The 15,600-nt window shown below is 35.4% G+C and overlaps 1 protein-coding gene across 12 annotated transcripts in view; it reads right to left on the reverse strand.

Moving 5' to 3' along the window:
• Positions 1-15,600, reverse strand: part of LOC132105699 (glutamate receptor-interacting protein 1-like) — a 265,793-nt gene that overhangs the window by 73,607 nt on the left and 176,586 nt on the right. For 11 of the 12 annotated variants that reach the window (XM_059511011.1, XM_059511014.1, XM_059511007.1 and 8 more), the window contains exon 2: positions 5,232-5,312. The exons of the other annotated variant lie outside the window; for it this stretch is intronic. In XM_059511011.1, coding sequence (XP_059366994.1) covers positions 5,232-5,312 — 81 coding nt within the window. The remainder of the gene's footprint in view (positions 1-5,231; positions 5,313-15,600) is intronic. 12 annotated transcript variants of the gene reach the window in all.

The following is a 15,600-nucleotide window of genomic DNA, read 5'->3' on the forward strand; positions in this document are numbered from 1 at the left end:
TGAGCGAAAAACCTGCCTATACGTATCTGTATGCTGCACTAACCTCTCCACAGGAGGACAAAACACACACAGGCAAATGAAAAACACTATCTGTTGGATCCAGCACCAAACAGGGTCTTCTGCGAGAAAAAGTTTGAGAGCATTTATCATGAAGATTTTGCACAGGCGTGCTGAGGTATGAAGTACTAGCCCGCACATCTGCTTGCTATCTCTTTACTCATCTGCTTCTGATGGTTTTAAATCTCTCAGAGAAACACGGTTTGCTTTAGAAAGGTAATTTTAGAGGGTGGTTCTTCAACTATGGCAATGTTTGGACTTAAAAAATGTACTCTTAATTATATTTACACTCTCAGTAGTTAATTTTATTAGTTTACTAACAATATACAACAATGCACATCATAGGGAAATGTGTGCATATGTTGTCGACAAAAGAGTTGGCCATTTAATCCTAAAAAATGATTTCAGTGATCCATCATTTAAATAATGATTGCATACTTTGACTTGCTAAGGCTAATTTCATAGCTAGTACTGTGTGTATATTATTTATAATTACTGTAAACAATAAAGCATGCATTTAGCATAAGTATACTACTCTTAAAAAACAATGTTCCAAAATATTTCTATTTCAAATAAACGCTGTTCTTTTGAAATGTAAAATTTAAACATTTCACAGTTTTAACTAAAATGTAAAAAAGTTTAAAACTGTTTTTAATATAGATAATATCAGAATGGTTCTTCTTGAAATTTCTATTCAAAGAATTAAAATGAAAAACAAAAGTATCACCGTTTTTACAAAAAGGATAAAACTGTATCAATGATTTCAGAAAGAATTAGAATGATTTTTTTAAGGTTTGAGGGGCATAGAAGACAGGAGTAATGATGCTGAAAATTCAGCTTTGCCATTATTAGAATACAATTAAAAACTTCTTCAAAAAGAAAACAGTTATTTTAATAATATTACTGTTTTAACTATTTTTTTATCAAATAAATGCAACCTTAAATGCAGTGGGCATAAGAAACTTATAAAAACCATAATAAAAATCTTACCAAGGTTATATTTTTAAACAGTAGTGTACATATATTTCACACAGTAAACATAAAAAAAGGTTGATCATACAATGCTTTATTTAGTTTATTATAGTTTTCTAGTATTAGATTGAAAGAATTGGTGCAGGTCAAATACATAAAAGTACAATAAAATATAAAAAAGTACATAAACATACATTTAAAAAAAAATGTAAAAGATCAACGATGGGTAAAAAGTTTTAATGTGAACCTCTGCTAGTTTTAATAAGAAACAACCTAAGGGACAGTTAAAGAAACACCCAACAACAACACAGTCAAAGCTTCCCCAAGAAACTCTGCTCACAAGAAAGCACCACAAACAACCCTTAAAATGAGCCATAACCTCCATTAAACTTTCACTCCTTCGACAGCTTGATAACAGACCCCAGGCGAAATTAATAGAGGCCTCTGCAGTTGCACCCTGCATTACGTGCGGCTCTGAAAGTGCTGAATCACTTTGATGCAACAACATTTTCAGCTTGCAAGCAAGCGCCCAATGCCATCCACAGCCAGCTCATCTGTCAGCAGCCCGTCTCTCTCACTCATTCTGTGCCTGCCCAATGAATGCTAACATGGCATTTAAAAAGAGATGTGTATGCCAAGGGACTTGTATCTCGGATAAGCGTGAGCTAGTGTTGTAGCAGGAAATTGAGGTTATACATGAATGATGCGTCCTTATCTATTCAGCAACAGCCCAATGAGCTTTGGGACGCTCCTGCACTGCAGGCCTCGGCTGCTCTGTATGTTGCTTAAAACATATTGTGATTATAACCAGTTAGAGAACACGACAGCGGATTCATTTGCAAAATTCCAGGTAACAATTGCTAATCCCCTCATTCATATTAATAACGCAGAGGACTAATCGAGGAGATTTAAATGTGCAGTGAGATCAGTGACTGTGCAAGAGTGGAGAGACTTCAGCCCTTCTCAGCTTTATTTCGCAGCGGTTTAAGACTCACATGATTGAGTGACTCTTTTGGGTGTCTCTCTCAGTGTTATAGAAACAGAGATACAATCTTGAAGAGAGAGAAAGAGAGAGAGGAGACTTGTTGAATCTCAAATGAAGTCATCAGGCTTTTCTAGCCAAGCTAACTTTCTGTTTTGCCTCTGATATTTATAGGTTCGCAGGTTTGGGAAAGACTCTAAATCTTACCTTTGGTTTACTTTCAGTTCATTTATTGAATTGTAGGATTGAATTTCAACAGGGTGTTGAATTGGAATAATAATTGGAATGACAGAGGAATTTCCTGCACTTCAGAAAAATTAAATTCAACAAGAGGAAACAAAACAAAATATAATTACAAAAATCTTTTCAGCTTTTTCCGCTAATTATATTCTGATATGCAAAATATTTGGCTATAATAGGTTCAATACTGTGAAATTAACATTAACATTTAATCTACTTAGCATCTTAACATATACAAATGCAGTCTATACATTATAAAAATTAAATACCAGTGGTATTAAGGTTTCTGAAAGGTACTGTTCAGTAGGTGAATGAATACTTTTATGCATCAAGGACAAAAGTGACAGAAAAAAAATGTATAATGTTTTAAAAAATTCAATTTCTAATGCATTTCTTTCTATTCATCAAAGAATCCTGAACAAATGTATCATCGGTTCCACAAGCATATTAAGTGTTTCAACATTTATGATAATAATAAATGTTTCTTGAGCTTCAAATCACATTTTTTAACCTTTGTGACACTGAAGACTGGAGTAATGGTAGCTGGAAATTCAGCTTTGCCATCACAGGAATAAATTATATTTTAAAATAAAAATAGCTTATTTAAATTCTAATAACATTTACCAATCCTACTGTTTTTACTCTATTTTTGATCAAAATGCAGCTTTGGGGAGCATAAGAGACTTCCAAAAGGTCTTTCGAATCTTACTGACAACAAATCTTTGAATTGCAGTGCAACTTGGGCTTATGGGTAATTCATACTAAAAATATACAAACTACACTCCCAACAGCTTTATACATTTATTCACACTTTCATTCAACTTTAATTCTACTTTTTAGATTTCACTTTTTGCATTTCACAACTTTTTTAGATTTCAATTTTGAATTACAAAACTGCACGCTGTTTGCTACCTCAATTCAAATTCCAAAAGTGAATCTGTATTCAGATCAATTCCAAAAGCAGAGAATTTCCAAATAGTCTCAGTTTGAGGGGTTACAGCACAAAATTCATCATCAGTTGCTACATAAATTCATTTCCCACTATTCAACCATATAATTTAAAACCAACACTTTAAAAATTCAGAATATCTACACTTACTAAATGCATTTGCAGTCTTTGGAGAGTCTAAGCATGGAAAACTTGTTTTCTCCATCTCTCTAAAACCATTCAGATCTAGCCACGCTTCAGTTTCAATCCTTTGCTTTAATTAATTTTATTATTCATAAACAGCTCATGAGCATTAATTCTTTGCATAAACCAAAACATACACTTAGTGATGATATAGTGTTCTAATTATTAGTATTCCCTCAAATTATATAAACACCATTTATCCAACATGTCTGAAATACTAAATTTAAGCGCAAAGCAAATGGACAACACTAAATCCATTATAAAAAGGATGGATCATGCAAGTTTTATAGTGAGTAATTGTGACTACATAACCTTTGTGTATTTCCGCTTTTAATATTTAGTCACATTCCTCCGGCATCATTCTATGTTTGATGTATGTGGAGTATTCTGTGACAGTAGCTTCTAATCCCACTCTTGTCAGTAAGTGATTTTCTAAGGAAGACGTGCCACCATCTCAACTGCTAAAGCATCACACCGAGCTCGGCAGGAGCATCACAGTCTGCACCTAATCTGTCTTCAGATGGATGGTTTAATATGGCAGTCCAAAGAGCCCGTGCCTACGGCGTGGAGCTACATCAGAACGTGGGCACGAGGCCCCAAAGCTGTCATGCTAAACGCTAACCGCTTCTGAAGATGGGTTTGATGTGCTTAGAGCTCTGTACTCAGAGATTATACAGGGAATTTATTTCAACACCCTCTGAGACGTTTTTACCTCTAGCATGAAAATGAGCGTCGCTTCAAAACGGATCTCAACTAACACAAAAGGAGCGCTGGGTTTGTGTTAAAAGTCATAAATGAACATAAGTACTGCAAGCGATTTGTTCGCCTTGTCACATAACCAGAGAACCAGCCGCACATCAAATGAAGTATTGGCACATTATACACACTATCAGTTGAAAGTCTGGACGTGCCAGTCTTGTTGTCAAACAAACATTTGAAAAAGATGAATATAAACAAAAAGCTCTTATTTTAGCTTTATCAAGTTAGATATTAAAATATTATTTTTGTATAGAAATTCAAAGCAGAAAGCAGAAATCTCTAGATACAAATGCTTGAATAATCATGGTAAAAGTAAATTCAGTCAAATGAGTATGCTAAATAATGTCTTGTAAATGATCTTGTAAAGTCTTAATGACTTTGAAAAAAGGAAAACCAAAACCACTTCTTTGTTGAATATAGTCACCAAAACAGTGCTGTTAATGTTAACTACAATTAATTAAAATACAGCTGATAAAAATTAAATACACATATTAGATAAAAAAATACTTGTATAAAATAAAATAATTAAAATTGAGATAAGAAAAAAGAAAGCTACTGTAAATAGAAATATGAAGAAATACTAATAAAAATTACAAAAGCACATAAAAGTACTAAAATTTAAATGAAAATAGAAAAGTAAAAGCGAATAAAAAAATAATATGATTGTAAAAAACTGGTAGCTACAACTAAAATCATCACAATTTTGTTTAAGAAAAATAAGGATTTACAGAGTTGGAAGCACTGGAAAGCTAAGCTAAGCTAAACTAGCATGAAACATTTATTAGTTCATATTTAAATTTTTACTTTTAAGACACAAAAATGAAGGCATCTACACACTCACTTCTAAGCAAATAAAATACACAGATGAGACAAAATTTCTAAATTTCATTATAATAAAGCCCTTTTAGACATTAGCAACAGGCACATTAAACAGTAATTATTACACCTGCAAAAACGCAATTTTGTTATACATGTCACTTTTCAAGCAGAATACTATATCGCACCTTCGAATAAAACCAAGCATTTTTTACACCAGTACTGCAGTGACAAATCGGTGGATTGTGTTCACTACAAATCAGTTGTTTGTACCTGGAATACTCTGTCTCCTAATTGCCAGAGCGCCATCTGGTGGTCTGGAGGGATTGGAGTGTTTAGTGTAGGGCCCCTCATCTGAAAAACAAGAAGAAAAAAAAATTTGAAAACGACACAATGGTTTTTATTAGCAAAACCTTGTCCTTATTTTCACATGCAAACAACATTCAAAGCCGCTGGAGTGGGTGTTCTTCACAGGAAAGGATAGCGGTCACATATACACAGCTATTAGAATGGCCAACAGGCTCTCAAAGAGACGTAGGCTTCAATAACAATCATTTGAACATGAAGCTGTCAGCATTTCATGCACACGCTCAAATGTAATGAAAAGGCACACATACACTACTCCTACATATTGAGCAGAGAACATTGGCTTCACATCTGTGATATACGGTGAGTGCATCAGCAGCTCCAGCTGTGGCCATCCGATTGTGTGTTCAGATTTAGAGCCGTGGAATACAGAGCAAAGACAGTGGGAGTCCCATCATAATGGAGCCCTTAAAAAACATCAGGACAGAACACTGAGCCCTATTTACTTTGCCTGCAGTAGCTAATGCAGCCAGACTCGACAGCAGATTACACATAGGTGCCCAAGAGACAGGATGGAAATTTATACAGCAGGACAAAGATGACAATTATAAACATACTGTATCCCATCATTTCTGAACATAAGTGAGTCACAATCTGCTTGGTGAGGCATGCGATTACTCTTGTTCACACTAAGGGTGAGGAATCACATACCCTTAATTATAAGTATTAATGCACAGGAGTTAAGTAGTTTGAAGCACTTAAATCAGAAGTTAATTTATGACACAGCTGACAGATTATACGAACCCGATTCCAAAAAAGTGGGGACACTGTACAAATTATGAACAAATACAGAATGCAATGATGTGGAAGTTTCAAATTGCAATATTTTATTCAGAATACAGCATAGATGACTTACCAAATGTTTAAACTGAGAAAATGTATAATTTTAAGGGAAAATAAGTTGATTTTAAATTTCATGGCATCAACACATCTCAAAAAAGTTGGGACAAGGCCATGTTTACCACTGTGTGGCATCCCCTCTTCTTTTTATAACAGTCTGCAAACGTCTGGGGACTGAGGAGACAAGTTGCTCAAGTTTAGGAATAGGAATGTTGTCCCATTCTAGTCTAATGCAGGCTTCTAGTTGCTCAACTGTCTTAGGTCTTCTTTGTCGCATCTTCCTCTTTATGATGCACCAAATGTTTTCTATGGGTGAAAGATCTGGACTACAGGCTGGCCATTTCAGTACCCAGATCCTTCTTCTACACAGTCATGATGTTGTAATTGATGCAGTATGTGGTGGATGAGACGTCTGGATGGGAGCATATGTTGTTATAGAACTTGATGGTGCCTTTCCAGATGTGTAAGCTGCCAATGCTACATGCACTCATACAACCCCGTACCATCAGAGATGCAGGCTTCTGAACTGAGCACTGATAACAACTTGGGTTGTCCTTGTCCTCTTTAGTCCAGATGAAATGGTGTCCCAGTTTTCCAAAAAGAACTTCAAATTTTGATTCGTCTGACCACAGAACAGTTTTCCACTTTGCCACAGTCCATTTTAAATGAGCCTTGGCCCAGAGAAAATGGATCATGTTTAGATATGGCTTCTTTTTTGACCTATAGAGTTTTAGCCGGTAACGGCGAATGGCCTGGTGGATTGTGTTCACTGAAAAATAAAAAAATCTAAAATGTCAAACTTTTGGCTGCAAGTGTGTGTGTATTTCAACTCCATCTCCATGAGTTAGTTAGTTAGTTTGTTAGTAAGTTTATTATTTTTCCCAAAATAGTTTAGTAACACTGATGAAACATTGTGAAATATCATGTAAATATGTTGAAATATTTGCAATTTAAATAGAATTTTAAAAGCTACTTGAAAAAGAAACAGACTACATACTGTACATTTTTCACTGTCTCACTTGAGATTAGAGTGAGTGTCTGATTTATTCCTGATCATCTGTCATGGTCAGCTTGACCATGTGGTCAATATCCTGGACACAAGTCAGTGAGCACATTAGAGCCCTGAATTTTCCAAAGGCAGAGAAAGCTCTGAATCAGGCTGTATTAAAAATACCCTCTCATTAAGAAGTCATTTCATGGAAATGAGGGGAGGTCAAAATTAAGAGGAACCTTCAGAAGACCACAGGGGATGAGAAATAATTCAGATAACAGCAACTCATGGGGCATTTCTGTGTCAAATCAAATGCACCAAATTGTTAAATTAATGAATGTGTACTTCACTAAAGCCACGGTATTACATAAAATTAAAGCATGACAGAATGCTTTTACTCATGGAGATGAAGCTGACAGTATAAAAGCACATTATTGCTAAAGAAACATGCAGAGGGCTCCAAAAGTCAGTGACTACGATGAAAATTCTGAGATTTAAAATCGAATAAACACCAGGGGAAAAACTAAAACTAATAAATAAATAAATAAATAATAAAAAGGAACATGACGGCACGAAAAACAAATTAATAAATCAAGTTTATTTTAGTATTTTTAACAAAAAAGATTACATTTGAAATAGAAATAAAAATAATTCTACAGTATTTAGCTATAAAATAAAAATACAATACAAAAAAACACTAAAATCAGATGAATTTTTTTTTTATCTTAAATCAATGCTCTAATGCTTATATGAATTTAGTCATCTCAACATTTCATACAGTATGAAATTTGTGTTACTAATTTTGAGATTAGTTCCTAAAGATGGCTAGAGGGTTATTACACTTAAATATTTTTACCGTTAAAGAATACTTGATTTTCTACCTCAAAATTTCAAGCTTAATTCAGTTGAGTTCTTTGAATTATTATTTTTTGCTTAGTTTACTAGAATTTCTGATTGAAAATTGTTTCTACACTCGTTTTTGTAAGTGTATACGAAAGCAATATTTAACATATGATATTCCTGAAGTTAAATCTGGGCTAAAATCCCTTTCATTTAGCACCTGATGACAGCAAAATAAATCTGAATAAATAAAAAAAAACGGCTCAAGTAAACATCCAATATTGTCTGATATATACTGAAAAGAAAAACAATTCCTATACAGGATCTTCAAATAACCAATATGTTTCTGATGTATTCTGTTCCTATAAATGCCTTTTTCCAGATGACATGCAACAGCAATTTGTTTTTGTTTCGATGGACAAGGCGATTTAAACTTGCCATGTAAATTGCCAATTGATTTGAAATGAATTGGAGATTCAATCCAGTTTACCCACCATCCTCTAATACAATCTGCTTGGGTGGTCCTTACATAAAAAAACAGCCTATTGACTGGCACTGCTTGCAGACTATGACAACAACCGACTGCTTGCATCTCCCCAGAGAGCAGAGCAGACAGACTCATTTAAAATGCATAGAACCATAAGAACACAGTGTCTATGAACTAGCTGATGTGTACAGACGTCACAACAGCCTCCTCACACAGAGCTTCAGATGTTTCAGCCATTTAGTGCAAGCAAGAGATGACCAGACCAACAGAGGGGTCAGTAAGTGGATTATCGACACATCCAGGAATCAGATTTCTTTGAATTTGACACAGGTTCTGAGCCGAAGGCATCATGGGATGAAGTTTACCTTTATTTCAGTAATCTGATCACCAGCTTCAAACACTCTTAGCCCTATTTCAGAAAATCAACACGGAAGAGAGTGTGGGAGCAGATTTATTTGTTTTCATGCGGTGGAAAGCAAGAATAATCCATCAGCAGTATGCACGACGCTTCTACACTTTGAAAGTTTCTAAGTATTTCATGGACGTCTACTACGCAGACGTGTAAAACAGCATGTGGGTGTTTTCCATACAGTGGCCCAAGGCTTCACTCCTTCATCAGAGCATGTTACTGTGAATGAGGATAGAATAGATGCTGCTTTTATTCATTCTAAAATAAAACTGTAGCAACATGGCTACCTTCATGAATTTTGGAGCACTTTTGTGGTGTTAGTTTGGCAAATTAGTTTGATCTGTTTTTAGTGCAAAAGCAGTTTTTCCAAACTTGGGCAGTCTGAGGCTAGAGTTTTCGCAATGTTTAATGCTAGGAAATCCCTAAAAGGGAGGCAGATGAATGTGAATATATTAACAAAAACTATAACTATTAAAATAATTTTCAGTAGATAAAATAAAGCTTAAATAAGGTAGGTGTTAGATAAATTTGTTTTAGCCTGAATGGACTGCAAGTCACTTTTGATAAAAGCGTCTGCTAAATGTATAAATGTAATTAATTTAATTCAAATACAATTAGGGTTGCAAAAAGGTGGAAATTTCCTGTAAATTTAGGAAATAACCCAGAAATTTTAGAAATTTACCGAAAATGTTCCACCCGTTTGCAACCCTAAATAAAAAAAAAAAAAAATGAATTAGTTGGGTCCGAGTCCACCTTTGTCGAGTACGAGTCAAGACCAAGTCCTTAAACATCAAGTTCGAGTCCGAGTCCAAAAGGGGCCGAGTTGGACTCAAGTCCGAGTTCTTAAAGGCAGAGTCCGAGTCGAGTCCGACCAAGTCCAGAAAGTAATTAAATTAAAAAAGATTATAAATTGGTATTGTAAATTTTTACATTCTAATAATATTTTAACCTTTCAACCCATTAAATCAATGGCAATATAAAAATGTAATAAAAAAATAGCACTGTTACATCTAGTCATTGCCATTGAACATTTTTTATTTTATGTCAACAGAACTAGTTTCCTATCAAAAAAGGTTTCAAAGGTTTGATTGTATTACAAGAGCATGAAAATACAAATGAACTTGTTTTATTATTGTATCACACTATATTTTCCTCCAGTTAAAGCTGACATTTCAATTATTTAATGTCTCTCCCCCACATTTGACAGAGGTAAAGTGCAGCCAATGAGGAGATCCTTAATGATGGCATTATGAATTTCTTGTTGTCTTGTCACAACTAGCATCATAAAGTTGCACTGCTTGTTTGGTCAATTCTGGTCTTGCAAATCCTGCAATGCTGAGCTGTGCAGCATCTGTTGGTTGCTGCTGCTGTCTTTGGTACTCAGTTGCATCGGTTTTCGGATCACCAGTACACTGAACCGAAAACAGTTTCTTTCGGACGCGTCCGATTAAGAGAACCGATGAACTGATGATACTGCGCATGCGTGTAATTTTTCAAGTATTTTGTTAAACATCGGAAAGTGTGATAAAATAACTATATATATATATATATATATATATATATATATATATATATATATATATATATATATATATATATATATATATTGTAGATTATGTATAGGCCAAAGGGGTTTTCAGGGAAGTTGGACAATAATTAAGACTCTAAAGACTCTATGTTTAATAGGAATAAGGGATGATTTATGAAATATCTGTACTGTATTTATAGTTAATTATGACACATTCACAAATTGAGTTTGTAGTAAACAGAACATGATCACGAGTAGAGCAGCTGATTCTCGTTCTCGAGTCAAGAACCGGTTGCATCGGTTTTCGGATCATCAGTACACTGAACCGAAAACCGTTTCTTTCGGACGCGTCTGATTCGAGAGCCGAGGAGCTGATGATACTGCGCATGTGTGATTCAGCGTGAAGCCAACTGACACACAGAGCGTCTGAACTGAACTGATTCTTTTGGTGATTGATTCTGAACTGATTCTGTGCAAATGTTATGAGCGCGGGTAAACCGAGGGCTTGAATGAAGGGCAATCTGGCGAAACATAAGTTCATTTAATAACAAATACATCGCAATGGATTATGTATAGTAAGTGGATCATGGTTTCTGCGCTGATGACACCTAATTTATTTACTTTATATCTTCAAGACTTAAATCCTTGTATGCACATTATTGCTGTTACTGTATTTGGGTGCGTTGTTGCAAAACTTAATTGTAAACTTTTCACGATTATGAGGTTTTTAACTGACTGAAGTTATGATTACTGACTTTATATATTTGAATGTTTGATAGACTTGACGCCATTACGTCATCACCAATGACGTCATTACGTCGAGCGTAAAAGAACCGGTGAACCGTTTTTTTTCCAATCGGTTTATTGAATCAAATCTAATTTCTCATCTCAATTTTATGCTGGTTTTATTGTTACACATGACGCGGACTCGACTGTACTCTGAATATTTTCCAAGTCCAAAATGTTCAAGACAGTGTCAAGTCCAAATATAAATTCACCCGAATGCGATAAGTCCGAGTTCATTCAAAATTGGACTTGAGTCTGTTTCGAGTTCAAGTTCGAGTACCCCAACTCTAGTTATTTCAGTTAAATGACAAAAATTATAAGTGAAATTTAAATAAACAGCTTCATAAAAAACATCATACTGAAAACTGAAAATATAAAAATATAAATACATTTATTTAATAGTATATCAATTATAAATTCACTGTTGCATAGGTAGGGTTTAAGAGGAGTAAATGATTGGAGAATTTCTGACATTTTCATGTCATTTCATTTCATTATGACATTTTTAATAATAACAAAAAAGAAACATGCATGAATGATTCATGCACAAAAATATTACTAACATCCATTTAGAAAATATGATGAATTCTCATTTCATCCTTTTAATAATTGGCTTTTTATTGTCTATAAAATAGTATAATAGTATCTGGAAAGTATATAAATATCTTTTTTTTTAACCCCTCATAAAGAGGTGTTGAATGGAAACACGGTGGAATAAAACTCAATCAGTCAGTCCAACTAATTATCATCTTTTTTTTGTGTCTTGACAGTGTCTGGCACAAATTATTGAGGCTGAGAAACAAATCATTCTCAGTGTCAGCAAATTGTGTGGCGTTCAAAAGCTGTTGGATCTCAATGATTTAGTCTCTTTTCCTGAATCTGGGTTACAGAGATGGAGAGAGACAAAATGAATGAGCGCCAGAGAAAGGCTCATCTTGGCATCCGAGCAGAAGGTGTTAGTACAAAGTGGTTCTCCCCTGTCTAGGTTACACCATCACATGAAACAAGGCCCTCCAAATTAAAGCCTCAGAGCTTGTGATGTGCAGATCACACACACACACACACACACACACACACACACACACACACACACACACACACACACACACACACACAGAAATAAGAATTAGAAATAAGAAGGAATCACAGTACGAAACACATGCACTGTGTGGAACTGAAGAAACAAAGGCATTTGTGTTACTGGTGGTCTACATTCAAATCACAAATCTCCCACTCCACAGATGATGCATATTTGTTATACCAATTCCAGCAATTCACAGTTGGAAAAATGTAGAACATATGTACAGTATCCTACCCTCAAGTAACCAATCTTGATGCAAATTCAAAAAGTTAAAAGTTAAAAGTTAATTTAGCACATTCCTGCTAAACATAAATGCTTATGCATCTCAACATCATGTACTGTACAAAATTTGCATGAAAGTATGAAAATAATTTTAAGATAAGAATGAAGTTCCTGCAGCACCCAATCTTGATGCAAATTAACAGTCTTTTAATGAAAGTTGTAATTTCTTTTACTTACTGAAGCAAGAATCCCTAAAACTGCTCATGCAATACTTCAGTTTATGGGCTTTTTCCAAAATGTAACCTACAATTAGTAACCAATAATACTACTACTAATAATAATAATATAATGTAGTAGTTCATTTTATATGGCACCTTTCTACAAACTCAAATTCGGTTTGGTCAATAAAATGGCATCACAGCAGTGACTTTTACATAGACAAGCACCCCTCACATTTACAAACAAAATTGAAAATCTAGTTTTTGCTATAGACAGATGAACATTAACTGTTTGGCAGCCTGTTACACAGCATGACAGACTGGGGTCATGTGTGAGAAGTCTTGAAAGTAACCAATCAAACATCACAAGCTCAGCTAGCCAAACCAAGCAGCTGATAACAGCCATGTTTCTTGGATCATTCAGACATTATTATGCAGATGACATTCAGGCCTGTCCGGATAGCTGAATGACTGAATATGATTTCATTTCAGGATCAAAGACCTTCAGAAGATAATAATGAAGACTGATTCTTTATTTCTTGGGTTTAAAAAAAACAAACAAACAAACAAACAAAAAAACTGTAGCTTGCAAGATAACACATATTTCACATTTAACATGCCATTTTTACGCCAACATTTCATCCCTATTCTGACAGATTTAGCAGTTTAGCGAAAACAAAGCCGAGCAGCGGGATATTAATTAACCGTATTATCCAAAGCCTATTTTCAGCATCCAATCACTCATTCTCCCAGTGTCACCATCCCTGACTATACTCACCGACGTCACTGTGGAAAGCTCTGCTGACACCACACAGGAACGTCATAGGGTACAAGCGCTCTACAACACCCGGGGGTCATCTGAAAACCACCTCGCCCTCTGGAAACCAAGACTAGCTGTGCCAGAGCTCTTCAACCTCAGCGGCTGTCCAGCATCTGTTTTCTGCATAGTTCAGCCTGGCACGTGGAAACGTCCACATAAAATCGCACACACGTTTTAGCTCGGGGAAGCAGGATGTTGTCCGGATGAGTGCAGTGGTAGGTTCTCCGGCAGTGGGCGTACTGAAAGTGCTGATGGTGGCCTTACATTTTACTTTTTCTTTCTCTATTCAAAGAATAGCCCCGGGGCACTTAGGCACTCTAGATTAAAGACGCTGAAAATCAAAAGTTGCACAGTCCGATGGAACGGAAAACCATTAGAAAAGTTCTTAAGAGATCAACAAGTACATCAGCGATGGTCCAAGTTGGTTCTGCAAACGTGAGCGGCAGGTGACGAACTGAATAAATGAATAAAACCCAACAAGAATTGGCACAAACTGAGGCGAGATGAGAAACTTCAGTCTACAGCACAAGAAAAATTAAAGCAAGTGGCTACGATTGTGACCAGCAGAAAGAGAGAAAGAAAAGAGAGAAAGAGAGAGAGAGAGAGAGAGAGAGAGATAGAGAGAATGGGACAGGATGAGAGATGCAAGAAAAGCGGCCGTCATCCTGTCAGGTCACAGCATGCTCGCTCATGCATACCCGCACATTAATTTGGGGAGTTGAATGACATGAAAGCAAGGTACAGGAACACTTCCTAAAAGCTTCCTAAAAGATCCAGAACTTCTGTGAATTGCAGGCTTGACAGACTTCCATTTTTCCCCCAGCAACCCCTGCTTGTAGTCTAAATTATGTGCGACACAACGGTTGACAAGCATATGAATGTGGCCTTTAAAAATAACATGACTTCGCTATTGTTATAAATAAATAACATTGAAAACAAATAGGCAGGGAAAAGAAACACTTAAACTGCCCTCAATAAGAACTACAGTATTTTTGTTCAAAATCTGGTGAAAACCAGACTGAAGCAAGCCCAGCGCTACCCCAGGGGAGAGTGAAGGAACGGCTCTATTATTTTTAGCTGTGATCTCAGACTGTGTAAAGTGGGATGACAAAACCCACCCATCCTGGTTCAAAGAGTGGAACTACATCATACATAAAGGGAGCAACAATCCCAGCATCCTCCTGGGCACTGTGGAGGAGTGTCTGCTCGTATTCACCTCTAAGTGGAGGGGAAAGACCTGGGATTAAAAGCCCTGAAATTTTAACATGGGTGCCCTGAGCAGTCAGTTTGTGTCACCCTCAACCACTGGTGGTTCAGATGAGGTGGAACTACGGTTGGGATGAGGGCGGCACCTCTGGGAGAAGAAAGAGATAAGAGGAATGAGAGAGCAAAGAGTTTACATCTTCTGAGAGGGTCAAAATGAGCGTCACATACTCAGACCCATAATTAATTCACTGACCATTTGAACATTTTGCACAGGCTAAAAGAACTTTATTCTTCACTGCAGAGAATGGCTGCTTAATTCTACTTACACTTATTATCTAGAACATTTTTTGCTTTTTAGATTTAAGTTCAAGTGCAGTAAGACAAAAGCTCACTGGTATTACAGAGAGATTCTCTGAAATCACTGAAATAATATAATTTTTGATAGTTTTGGATAGTTTTCTATGGATTTTTAGATATTAAAATTGTATAAATAGATAATGTAACACTTAACTTAAAGCCTTTATGTATAATACATTTAAAAGTGTCATTAAAGGCTATAATACATTATAATTATTCATAATGTGTGTTGTAATACCATATATCTTGTCATAAATAATCATAACTAAATTTAAAATGCATAGGGTAACAATAATAATTAACTGTGGTTACAATTATTATGTGTTCGTACAGTGCATTATAAGGTGCATTACAAGGAATAATGAATGCATTAAAACTACTTTAATTCATTATCATCAAGGCTTTAAATAAAGTGTTACCATGGATAAAACTACAGATGCAGTTTTGTGGTTTTGTCATTTGATTCTATGCATTTATTTAATCACAATACA

The sequence above is a fragment of the Carassius carassius genome, chromosome 26 (assembly GCF_963082965.1).
Source record: "Carassius carassius chromosome 26, fCarCar2.1, whole genome shotgun sequence".
Taxonomy (NCBI): Eukaryota; Metazoa; Chordata; class Actinopteri; order Cypriniformes; family Cyprinidae; genus Carassius; species Carassius carassius.